Source organism: Apis laboriosa, unplaced genomic scaffold (genome assembly GCF_014066325.1).
Source record: "Apis laboriosa isolate Shangri-la unplaced genomic scaffold, ASM1406632v1 scaffold35_cov144, whole genome shotgun sequence".
In the NCBI taxonomy this organism is placed as follows: Eukaryota; Metazoa; Arthropoda; class Insecta; order Hymenoptera; family Apidae; genus Apis; species Apis laboriosa.
The window spans coordinates 1991333-2006245 of NW_025222966.1; the positions used below are offsets into that span (position 1 = coordinate 1991333).

The 14913-nt window shown below is 18.4% G+C and overlaps 1 protein-coding gene across 1 annotated transcript in view; it reads left to right on the forward strand.

Moving 5' to 3' along the window:
- The window catches only part of LOC122715448 (cilia- and flagella-associated protein 58-like), a 47858-nt gene that overhangs the window by 16438 nt on the left and 16507 nt on the right, over positions 1–14913 (forward strand). Inside the window, exons 3-6 of the mRNA XM_043937656.1 lie at positions 4724–4810; positions 6862–6990; positions 7240–7472; positions 11569–11845. Of these exons, the coding sequence (XP_043793591.1) occupies positions 4724–4810; positions 6862–6990; positions 7240–7472; positions 11569–11845 (726 nt within the window). The remainder of the gene's footprint in view (positions 1–4723; positions 4811–6861; positions 6991–7239; positions 7473–11568; positions 11846–14913) is intronic.

A 14913-nucleotide genomic window follows, 5' to 3' on the forward strand; every position in this document is an offset into this window, starting at 1 on the left:
GTGAATTATTTATAAGACAAATCTAATACTTTATATTTACTATTACATACTTGTTCTTTTATATTTACATTAATATATATATATAATTATATTTACATTAATGTTTTTATTTTCATTTATTCAATAAAATTAGTTAATAATGTAACTTTGATTCTAAGAATTTAGTATTTTTTTTTAATTAAATATTTTAATTTTTTTCTAAATTAGATTCAAATCCTATTCATTATTTTTTATTAATATTGATAAAACCTTTATACATTATATATTATTTTTATTTTATATTTTATATTTTATATTTTTGAAATTTATTATTGAATTTAAATCTTGAAAATAGACTCTCAAAGTTACAATGAGATACAAATAGATACAAATATAGATACAAATATAGATACAAATAATTTAAGAAAATATGCGAACTTCATCATTATCCATTTACCTCTATCTATCATTCTAAAAGATTTTCTTCTATAATACTAATAATAATCAAGAAAAAAGATAGGAAGTTATAAAAATTTTTACTGATCCGATATCTTGAAAATTAATCGACATTATTTTCAAGAATATTTCACATCAACGACGCAGCATGTCGTTTTGCAAGATTACAAGCGAAGAATGAAAGTGAAAAGGACAGTAAAAACAGGGCAATAAGCGAGTAAAAACAAAATTTAAGAAAGAAAATTGGGAATATTGCTGTACACGATTAGATGAAGTCAAAAGTTACGCGAAAGTCGGCAAAGTCACGTACGTCAGATCGAATTTTGCAGCATCAGTCGGACATGATAAATCATTCTTCGTATGATAACTCTAACTTAATGGATAAAAACATACATATCGTCAGTCATATCGATAAACTAGCTATCTGTAAACTTTGAAAAAATATAAAATATTTTAGTTTTAATTATAAAATATTTCAATATTTTACTGATATTTTATAATTTAATAATTATATTATTAAAATTCAATTTTATAATTTCTCGATACGAATATAATGATGTTATATAATGATATAATGATATAATATTAATAATATCATAATCTAATAATTTTATTTACATTTATTTATATCTTAAAATAAAAAAATTTTAGTTATTAATTTATTATTTATTAAATTTATTAAATTCAGAATTAATTTACTACTTCTTAGTGTATATTTATCTAAAAATACTTTTGTAATAGAAAAAATTAATTTTATAATAGAGAAGTCTGATAATCTAATTTATAAATTTTGCAATTAAAATTTTGAGTGCATAACAAAATATAACGATATTTGTTTAAAGTGCACAATGTTTAAAGCACAATTAGAAATTCGACGAAAATATATTACTCCTGAAAAATAACCTTTGGAATCGAACATTCTTTGAATTTGTTTAAGGTACTTCGTGATTTTTGAATAATAATTTTGTAACTTTTATATTTAATTTTTGTTCTAGTAATTTGTTATAATAATAAATTAAATAATTGATATAACTTAAAATTAAATCCAAATTTTTCTGATATTATATTAAGTTATTCAATTTATAATTATATATTATATTAAATTATATATAAATATATTAAGTTATTCAACTTAAAATTGTGTTAGAATATTCTAAATCATTTTACAAAAAAGAATAGCTATGAAATAATTAAAAATTAAATTTATCATAATAATGAATCAAAATAATAATGAATACAAAATAAAAGATCCATTAATCAAATTAAAAATATAAAGATATATAAAGGCAAATAGAATTCTTTTGTTTTAATATATTAATATTGTGAAAAGTCTTATAGATTCTTTAATATTCTTTTATATTTTAAATTGTTTGATTTTTTTATTATATTTTATAATGATTTTCTTATTTTACAACATAAACGTTATTTTATATTGTTCATTAATTTCTTTATTGAGATTATAATATAAGATATTAATATTTTTAAGATTATAAGATATTAATAATATATACTAATATATTAATATATAATATAATATATAATAATATATATAATATATAATATTTATTTATAATTTCATATTAAAAATTAATTCTAAATTTATCATTATTAACTATTAGAATTTTATTTTATTACAATTTCATATTACATCAATAATATCAAAAATGACATTAAAATAATAAAAAAATACTTATAAGATCCGGCATATAGAACAAAAAAATATATTGAATAATGTTGAATTCTTTTTTTTATTCTTCATTATTAATTACATTATAATACGTCAATACATTTTTCATATGTGATCTATACGAACAACTACTATACATCAATATTGATTTTCACTTTCACTAAGGAATTAAGAATTACTAAAGGATTCCATGGATACCAATCAACAAGGGAAATTTCGATAATCGTTTGTTTAATAGAACATTCTTTCGTGTAGTGTTTTCTGTTGTTTGATGAAATTTGTTAATTAAAATTAAATATGTTAATTTTTATTTATTGTCGATTGTTATTTTAATTTGATAATTTTGCAATATAAAATATTATAAAAAAATATTGCAATTGTTGATATTTTGACTAATAATTGTACCAATAACATGATAAAAATTTAATTAAAATTTAAAAAATTTAATTAATAGAATTTTTTCAACTTTTTTTTTAATTTTTTTATGTTTATATCTTTTATCTTATATTTTATTTTATATTATTACTTTTTAATTATTCTATTATATTTTTGTAATTTTTATAAATGAAAATTATAATCTTGGACATATTATATATTTTAATTTAATATTAATTTATTTTTAATTAAACTTATAAAATATCGTAAAATAAAATTTTAAAATTGTGAAGAAAAAGGAAAAATAGAAAACATCTTAAATTGTAATCATGATGGATATGGAGATGAACGCTGGTTTGAATGTAAGTATTTATATATATATATTTTTTATATATTTTTTAAGTATTCTCCAAATTAAAAATAAAATATCCAATTAATATACTTTTAATATTTTTCAAAATTATATTATAATTAATTATGTTATAATTAATATTTGTAATTAATAATATAAAAATTTAATTTTAATAATTCTAAATGATAGTTTTAAATATAGAAATTTCATTATGCATTTTATCGATATTCTTACTTTACATATAATAAATTATAATATAATATAATAAATTATAATAAGTTTAAAATATTAAAAATAATGAATTTTAAATTAATATATTATATTAATATACTTATATTTTTAAAATTTTGCTTAATAATTTATTTAGAATTTAAAAAATAAATAAAAACATAATACATACGTAAGATGTAAAGTAGATATTTTTAAAAAAACGAATATATTTAAAATAAAACGATATTCATTTTTCATTGCTATAAATCAAGTTGCATTGGGAAATTATGGAACGATATTTAAATATTTTGCTCTCGATTCTCGTAGATTTTTTTTGCTTTTATACGTGTAATTTAGTATAATAACTTTTTTAATAAACTAAACTATTCATAATGGACGACGATAAGCCTGGAAAGAACAAAATTATTGATGTTGTTATTAAAATTGAATTTTTTCAAGTATCGATAACCTAACCGCGCGACTATCTGCGGTAAGAAATTATTCAAAAAGAAGGATTATAAATAATTTATACAATATATTAACGATATATATCGATATAATTATTTTATATATATCAATAATAGATAACACAATTTTAAATTTTATTTTTTAAATTTTTACAATAAGGTTTAATAAGACTTAAGGCGATATGATTCCTTTGACATTATTACGTGTGTTGTATTTAGAACTTAACAAAATTTATGAACTAAATTGTGAGATTTTAGAAAAATTTATATATGTATTTCATAAACTAATGCAATAGTTTAGTTATTGATTGAGCAATATTATAATCTTTTAAAGATATGAATATTTTTCTCATGAAAAAATGATTACATTATTCAATAAATTAAATAACTTACTTAAAAAAAAGATAAATCTAAATAAAATTTTGATTTTTAATTAATAAATAATTAATTAATAAATTTATAATTACTCATATATCTAAATATTTTCAAAATAATATAACATTTTATTCAATGATTTTATTTATAATTTCATATTAATTTATATTAAATTGAAAAATTTTAAAAATATTAATTAGAAAAAAATTAATTTTCCTTCCAAAAGAATGAACATTTTCATGTAGAAATTTTTAACATAAAATTTTCTTGCAATAATTTTTCTGAAAACATAATTTTAAACTTATATAATTTTTAACTTAACATTTAATTTAACAAAATTTTGATTAAATTTTTAATTTAAGAATTACCATTTTTAATATGTACCATTTACAATATTTTATAATATTAATATTTCGGTTTAAAACTCATTTCTCATATTTTTATACAAAGATCGTTGAAATAATTGAATAGTATAAACATAAAACATAGAATATAATAAATAAATTCGAATATATAATAATATAATAAATAAACGGAAAATCTCAGACATGGGATCAATCGCCAATATCGAAGCTATTTGAAACGGAATCTAAAACTGATTTCTTCTAATATTTGTTGTTTTCTTAAGTTTGATTATGGCTATCGTAATATTCGAAGACACGAAGGAAAAGAAAAGAAAAAAAGAATCGGTCGTAAATTTCGTGGATCCTAAAGTTCGTGATTAATATCGCGCGGCCAGTGGCGCGGCTAGGTAACGATAATCATGAAAAAGTTATCAAGAACACGAAGAATATTTTGTTAGCATTGAATGACGTGTTTCAGGACGATGCGAGCGAGACTAGCGTAAGCACGTCGGAGGGCAGCTCAGTGAGCATTACGTTTTGCAATCTTGAAAAGCAATACGCGAAGGTGAGAAAATTTTTATCTTCGAAAAATGTTTCATTAAGAGAAATTAATAAAAATATCAGAGATGTTTTATTAGAAATGAATGTAGTGAATGAAAATGGATTATGAAATATTAAGAGATGAAAGATGTACAATGGAACCTCTATTCAAATCTAATATTTACTATATTTTTATGATAAAAATATAATATTCGTCAAACAATCGAATATTTGTTATCAAAAATTTCTTATTGTTTTCTACTACCATAGCTTTTTAATAAAAAATAAATTTCTGTTTAAATTTTTATTTATTTATTGATTCATAATTCAGAATTATTTTCTTTCTTATTGTAAAAAAAATTTTGATTCTATATTCTTCAGTTTTTCAAAAATGATGAATATAAAGATTCTATATATAAAATATTTGAAAATGTTTATAGAGATATTAATCATAATATATTTAGAATTTATATCGAAGAATAAAGACTTATATAATATTATATATATAGAAAAATTAATTATATTTAGGATATCTAATATTAAATAATCGAATAATAATATATAATGAAGAAAGAAATATAGTAGAAATTCGATAATTGTTGGCAAGCTTAACTGTTTGTGATTTATTCCCATCATTCCTATGGTTATTCTAGCGGTTTTCTTTTAAAGATTTGTATTGTCTTTATATTGGTATGATAATAATGTAACAACGAAAATTTTTTATTTTCGATTTTTTGTTAATAAAAATTTCAATTATATATTTATGAAATTTCTCTAATTGAAATGAGATACGATTGTTATAATTTAATTATATTGATTGTTTGGATTTGTAAATTTTTTTCTCGCTTGCTATCTTTTTGTATTCATATTCATTATCGGCAAAATATAAAAAACTCAGATCTGTCCAAAAACTCAGATCTGTTTAAAAACTCGATCATCGAATAGTTGCATCGAATAGTAACAACTCTAATCAAATAACTGAACTAAATAAAATTAATTATTCTCGAATGCGATAATTTTCTGTTTGTTTATTATTCATATGCGGTATTCTTTTAATCAATTAATAGAATGATTCTTCATCTCTAACGAATGATAGGATCGTGATAATATATTTTTCCATTTGATATTTTCATGAAATGAATGGAATGAAAGAATGCAATGAAAAGAATCATCTAGTAATGTAAGAAAATATTAATTTGACTTCTAATGATGATTCACTCTGACAATTGTTCAAGATTTATATATATTATATATAATTGTACATATTTACATAATTACATTATGTTGGATTTATTTTAATCAAAAAAATATCAATATAGAAATGATATATAGAATGATATAGAAATTTTTAAGAAAAAATCAAAAATAAAATTTTTTTGTTGCTTATATATTGTCGTTATAGAGGCTTTCAAAGGATCATTTATTCTAATTGTGATATGCAATGGTCTTAAATTTTGAATTCTTATCAAAATTTTATTATAGCAATAAATATTGAGAGGATTGTATATGGATATTGGAAAATAAATAAGGAAAATTAGTTATGTTAGAATATTTGAAATATATAGTTAGATAATGAGTAATAATAAGTTATATAATTAAGATTAAGTAAATATTGTGGCAAAGTTTAATCATGAAATATTCAGAAATTTTAATGGTAAGATTGGTAATGGTAAGATCTAAATGATAATAAATTATATATATAACGGAATATTTAATGAAAAATTTATAAATATTGAGGAGAGTTAGATATGAGATATTCTGTGCATTTAAATGAAAAATAATGATAATATGAATAATAATAAAGTTTATAAATATTATAGAAAAATTTAATAACAAAATAAATTAAAATTTTTAATAGAATTTGAAAAAATCTTAGTTAAGAAATATATATTCAATATTTAATAGTATTAATTAATATTCAATATTTAGATAGATAGATATTTGTAGATATTAAATAATAAAGTTGTAAGAAAAAGAAAAATTATTCTGATATTTAAGATTTTTGAAATGATAAGAATTAATAATGATTAAAAAAATTATAAAGGAATTAATATTATAACTATATTAATTATTTAGATACTGGAAGAGATGAAAACCAATGAAGCGCTGGCTCCTTACATGGTAGAATATACCAAACTTTTTGAAGCTTTGTATAATGCACACAAACTAGAAAAAGAGTTGATGGAAAAAATACATTCATTAAAGGTATAATAAATAGAAATGCTATTCATAACTAATTAATAGTCATAAAATAGAATTTGATTAAATAGAATTTGATTTTAAATTCTATTTAATTAATTCTATCAGTTATGTACAATATGAATTTTATCAATATTTATTAAAAATTTATTAAAAATATTTATTAAATATTTATTAAAATTCATATCGAATTATTAGTGTAAAAGATTCTTAAACAACAAAAATAACTAATTTAAATATAATTTGAAAAAACAGGAAGAAAATTTTATGAATACACACAATATATTCGAATTAAATCAAACGATTGGAAGAAGGGACGATGAGATTGAAATGTTAAAGCAAAATGTAATACGTGCATTGAAACGAGCAGATGCCGCTCATACTCGTGAGCAAAATGCACAGGATACAATCGAGAATTTGCGATTAAACGTACAACAATTAAGTCAAGAAATCGCACAAAAAAATAGACAATTAGCTGCTGGTGAAGAGTAAGTTAAATAATTAAGTAAAATTTCAAATAATTTGATAAAATAATAAATATATATAATAATATAACACATAATATGCATATATATAAATTATTCCATGCCAAATCATTTTAATCTTGATATCTTAGATTTTGCTTAAATTGACATATATTTGATAAAGTTCTTCTTTGAAATTAAAAATGTTTAAATCATCATTATTTTGCTAACTTTGTATTTGTTTAAAAATTATAGATCTTTAAATTTTACAATTTTTACTGATTTTCGGAAAAATATATTTGTTTATATTTATATTATAAATTGTTTTTTCTCATTTATATAATCAAATATGATATTTATAAGTAATATTTTTACATTTAAATAATTTTCATATATTACATTTCTATGTTATATTTTTAGAAATATATGTTTATATTATTATTATGTACATATATTATTATATTATGTATATATTTCTAGAAAAATTATCAAAAATCATTAAATTCAAAAATAATTATAAATTTTAAACAAATAAGGAAAGCAACAAAATGATGATTTAAACCCTTCCTTCGCTAATTTCACTGAACATTATACTTCAATTTGGCAAAATCTAAAATATATCAAAATGCGATTTGTAATGATTAAAAAATATAATAATAATATCATTAATTTATAAATATACAAATATTATAAAATAATAAAAATAATATAGCAAAAAAATCTTATAATATCTAAAAAGACGAAAATATTTAAAATTTAATTATTGAAACTAAGACCAAATATTTTCAAATAATTGATTTAATGAAATTTTTATTTTATTTTTTATTTTATATTACTTTATCTTAAATAATTATTTAAGACATAAATTATTTTAGTATTAGTTCTTTCATTTAATATTTATTTGATTTTAATATAAAAATAAAATTGATATTCGTTCCATACTTTTTTCCAAGAGTCATTATTTTTTTATTTAAATCTAGATATCTATTTTTTTCGCATTTTTATCACTTATTGATAAAATCAGTATCTTTTATGAACAAAGAATTTCATTATTCATTATTTTTTATTAGTTGAAATAATTGAATATTTCATAAATTTAAAATTAACTTATTTCTGAAATAAGTTTATTCGCATCTTTATTTGAAATAACATATATAATATATATGTATAATATATATAATATAATATATATTATATATGTAATAATATATATGTTTCATTTTATTTGAATTGTTTTACTTGAAGTAATATTATTTATTTTTTCATTTTCTATTTTTATTTTAAATAAAAAATTCTTAATCCTGTTTGGAATTATCTTGACGATCATTGATTATTCAATATTTTAAACATATATATGATTTTTATATTATTTATTGCTCTAATGATCTTTAATCTTTCAATTCTCCTCTTTTTACTTAAAATTATATTAAATATATAAAAGAATTTAATTTTGAAAAATAATGTTATGTATTTTTCTGAGAAAATTTGTCCAACCTAAGATCTGATGGATAGATATCCAAGGATACATTCATAAGCAAAATTTTCGATTGTTCTGAAAATCTTTCGTGGAGTTTTTGAAGAGATTGAGGATTATTTCCACCAACATTTCAGATTAATGCGATTCAATGTTATCGATGAATCGATACTTCTCTGAACGTGAACATGCATGTTTACCGACGATGCAAACAAAATCCCATCGAACCTTAGGGAATGTATAATGTATGCTTCCTGCTTATTGCTTTTGAATATTTTAGAGGTACTTATTTGTGGAAATCAAAATTTAATAGATGCAACTTCGCAAATATAATTCCTCGATATAATTATATTTACATTATGAAAATATAATTTATATTTATAAGAAAAACAAACATAAGAAAGAAGATTTTTATTAACAATTTTTTTTATTGAATTACTATTAAAATTTTTTAGAATAAAAGATAATTTAAAAAAATAAAAAAATTATTTTAAAAATTAAAAAATTAATTAAGAATTAAAAAAGAAATAAATATAGTTAATCGATCTTAATTTTTTTCTAAAAAGTGATAAAAAATTATATTATAAAATCAATGACAGTTTTTTTTTTTAATTAAACTAATTCAACTATTAGAAAACTAATTCAATAAATATGAAACAAATAGATTTTATATACTTACAAATATTTACTTTTATTTTTTCAAATAGAAATTATTTTATCTAGATCTTTAGAGTTGACCTTTAATCATTATGTCTTTTAAACAGTTTCAAGTTTTCTGTCTATACTTATAAAACTATATTTATTAAAAAAATTATCATAGAAAAAGATTAGTCATAAAAAAATATTTTTAAGATTAATTTAAAAAATTTAAATATTTTTTTTTAATTTAAATATAATTTAATAAATTTAAAAAAATTTCACTAAAAAATAAAAGAAAGAAAAATTATGAGAGAAAATAATTTTTTAATGAAAAATTTTCAAAAGTATATAATATAAGTATACTCTTGAATTATATCAATTTATCTAGTAAGCATGACACGACCACAGCAAACAAGGTCGTCATCAAGATGCTACTTCTAGTGTATATACATCGTGATCACGTTGAAGCCACATGGATATCCCGAATCTATCCCCAAGGATGACGAACGTGTCCAATGCCCGAGAGTCTCGATTTAGTCAACACAGTTAAAATGCAATTTCTTTCCAACAAGATTATATTTTGTGGCATGATATTTTCATAAAGATGTTATGTTCTATTCCTCTTATTCATGTCAAGACAGGCGAGGATTGTGTCTTTAACTTCCAACCAAATTTTTCGCAAAGGTCTAAAACAATCGATCGATATTATTCATCTCGTGATAGTTTTAATAAGTGCTTAAAATAGGTATAAATAGATTGAATCCTAATATCAGTCTTCTTTTTTGTTTTTATTATTTCATTTTTGTATATATATATACAATCCTCTTGCAAAATTAGGATTATTCAGAATTTTCTACATTTTTTGTATTTTTAATAAAATTTATAATTTGAAAGATATTTAATAATAATTTTCATTAAACATTAAATTCTATTAACTACTATTTTTATTAATTACTAATATACTATATATGTACATATATATTAATAATTTGTTTCATTGTTTTCTTTTAATTATATATTATATTAGCATACGTCTTTTCCGTTATACTCCAAATGTAATATTATATCATATTCTTTATTTTTAGATCATTTTTTTAAATATTCAAAATTTATTTCTTTAAATGGACTCTTAAGTGATGATTGATGATATATGTAAATAATAAATAACTTTGGCATTTTCAATTGAATTTATATCAATAAAATATATAAGAAATAAAAGTATTATGTATTATTATATATAAATTATTTATATATACATATAAAATATATTAATAATTGATAAAATTTGTAATTAAATTTTGCTTTTTTTAAATTTTATTAGAAATACGAAAAATGTTGAAAAGATAATAATTTTTTCTATTTTGATTATTTCTTCATTAAATATTATAAAATGTATAATTATATACAAAATAATACCATACCATAGATAAATATTAAATAATAATATATTGTATGGAGATAAAGTTACAAATGATTTTTAAATATATAAATATTGAAATAGTAAAATAGAAAAATATTTTAAAAATATATAGAGAAACTGAAAAAAACAAAAAAATTAAATGCTGAATAATACGTAAATAATATATTGATAAACGTTCAATATCATATTGATTACTTGTTAATTATGATAACTTTTAATATAAATAAATAACAATATTATAATAAATATAAAATTTAATAAAATTTTTCATGTGCATATTTTATACTTCAATATTAAAATTTATAAAATGCAGCAAAAAGAAGATTTTTTGATCATTATACAAAGAATCTTATAAAATAGCTAATTCTATATTCTAATGATAATTTAAATGATAATTTTATATTCTAAATTTCATACTTTGAAGTTATAAACAATTTTGATCTTCTTCAGAATCTTAAAAATTTCTTCAATATTATTTATATTATTATTATATTATTTAATATTATTTATATCCTTTTTTATTTATATTAAAATTTTAAAATAAATAAATTATCATCTTATCTATTTAAATATTCACCTATTTGCAGTACCAGTATAGCAAAACAAAAAGAGAATCTGATATTAGAAAAAGAAAGATTGATAAGCGAGGTGGAAACATTAAAGGAACGGTTGAAAAATATGACTTTATATACAGATGAATTAGAAAACAGGACCAGCATTGCAACTCAGAAAATATCTGAATTACAAGAAAATATCGATATACATTTAAGCGAAATCTCAAGAGAACGTCGTGGTAGATTAAAAGCCGAAGAAGAGGTTCTGCAATTACAAGATGAATTAACCGTAAAAAAAGCTGATCTCGAGGTAAACAACTTTTAAAATTATAGGATATATGTATATAGGATATTATGTTGATATATAATACATATAATACGTGTAATAGAAGAAAAAGAGAACAAGAAAGAAATAATAAAAAATTGAATCTCTTGATTACTTTTTCAATACATTTTTTAGTTTATATTTTAATAGGATTATCAGTTAGTAAGTATATTTCGGTGTTAATTTTAAAATTAATATTGTAAAAAATATGATAACTTATTAATTGATTAAATTAATTAAAATTTTATAAATTGATATTTGATTTATTGAATTTATTTTAAAAATTCTATAATAAAACTGTGATAAACACAATTATGAAATTTATATAGCTTTCCTATAAATAATAAATCTAATCGATATCACGATTAAAGATATATTATAATTTTAATCATTTAAAAAATTATTTAATATAAAATATAAACTAATTACTAATTTAATTATAAATATAAATTAGATTATTAATTTTGAAAAATAATAGATTATAATTAGTAGTCAATTTAAATATTACAATCAGCGGTGATTGCCATTTTAAACGATGTAAAATAATCTCTTCGTCTAACTATTAAGAAAAACGAGAAAGTCACAAGATTCGCGTTTAAGAAGTTCTTCAAACACCTTTCAAGTTTCTTTCGAGTGAAAAATCAAACGAATCGCTTTTTCTTCCCGACGATGCTTCTTAACTTCGAAATGCATGCAAAGTTTCAGCTAACTACAACTACAACAAACGAAAAGACAAGACCTTGTTGCAAGTTTGAATGATAGATAATTTCACTTTCGAGAAAGCTTATCTCCATGAGATAATCGATTGGTTGTAAGACACGATTTCAATTTTAAATTGTAAATCGAAAATTTATTTTGAACAACTTCTTGGATAATTTTATAGAAATACATAAATAATAATAATCTGATGAAAAAATTGCAATACATATGAAAGAAATTATAAGTTCCTAATTTTCTTATGATTTTCATATTTATAATAGAATGTAATACATAAATAGTATGTGTATATTATTTTATTTTATTTAATAAAATATTTGGAAAGTTGTTATTTTTTTTTAAATTTGACAATTTAAAGAAAAGACTCAAACGCTTTAAAGGTTTTAGGAATTTTAAAATATTCATAGATAGAATATTCATAGAAGAAAAAATAAAAAATATTAAAATAAATATTAAAATAGATTTCTAAAAATTTTTTAAAATAGACTTTTATTTTTTATAAATATTCAATATTGTGATTTCTTTATAAAATATGAAATGTAAATAAAGAAATTTATTTAGAAGAAGAATTTATTAATACATTATTTCTAATATTGACAAAGATTATTTCATAGACAAAAAGAAATGGAAGGCTGAAAATCATAATAATGTAAATCCGATAAAAAAAAAAGGAATTATGTTACAATTTCACATTATTTTAAGTTATTTGATACATATTATTTTAATATACTAATTAAAAATTAAAGCCAATCTAATATTGAAATTAAAAAATATAAAGAAATATGAAGAAAGCTATTCATTTTTTAAATATAAATTTATAAATATAAATTTCTCAAATTTCATGATGATAATATGATTTTCAATTTCTCTAAATGTAGAAAGTTATTCACATAAATCAAATTTAATATTAAAATTTCAATAGTAAATATTATTCAATTCAAATTTTCAATTCAAGTATAGAAGATAAATATTTCTCGTGTCATCATGCAATGTACATGTGTTGTATAACATGAGGTTTGGAAGAAGTATTTGAAAATATATATCTATAATATATATTAATAAATAAAAATATATATCAGTTTATTATCTATAAATGTAAATTTTACATGTAAATTGTAACAAAAATATATAAAACATTTACTATACAAAAAATATTATTTGCATTTATGAAATAATCTTTGTCGATATTAATAATAATTTTCCATTGTGAACTAGTATATTTCTAAACTAATTCCTTGTTAATTCCTTGTTGTCCAAAAAAATATTTACTAAATATTGAATAAATATATTTCACTCATAAATAATAGAAATCAATTTTACATTAGAAGATTGAAGATTAGACCTATATTGACTAAATTCTTGATTTATTCTATAATTAATTTCTTATTCTTATTCTTATTCTTAATATTATAAACTATAAACTTTTAAAATCTTGAATACTTTTAATTTATATAAATTGCTTTCTTATTTTTAATTAACTACATTATTATTTTTAAATATATATTTATATTATATATTATTATTAACATAGCATAATAATAATTACTATTATTATAAATTATAATTATTTTTAAATGGTGGTTATATTTACTAATTATACTACTATTATACTACTATTTATACTATATATATTATATATTATACTAGTTACTATACTTAGTATACTTTAGTATACTAATGTTACTGAATTATTAGATATAATTCTACAGTGACGAAAATATTATATATATATATGTATAAAATTATATATATATATATAATGTATATATAATATATATGAAATATATATATATATAATATAAATACAAAAAATATAAAATATAAATTATATATATAATATATTTAAAAATATTTAAATATTTAAATATAAAATATATTTTTTATGTTACAAATATAAATATATTTTGCATATTTTTATTTTAACAAATATAACATCAATCCATTATTTTATGTTTAAATTAAAAATATATATTATATATATATGTATATATATACATAATATATAATAAATATATAGTATATGTATTTAGAATACGGAAAAGTTTATTCGTGCATAATATATTTATATTAATAATACGTTTACATAATATAGTTCAAAAATAAAAATAAGTTAAAAATTATACTATTATCAATTTACAAATATTATAAAATATTATGCATTATAATCAAAATAAATGTTGTTAAATCATGTTTTAAAAAATTCTCATTAACATAAATTATAATTTATTTCATATAATCGTTTGTATTTAAGGCATTTATTGGCATGTTCAAATTTTATATATATATATGTATATCTATATCTATATCTAGTTACATTATGCTATATATATATATAT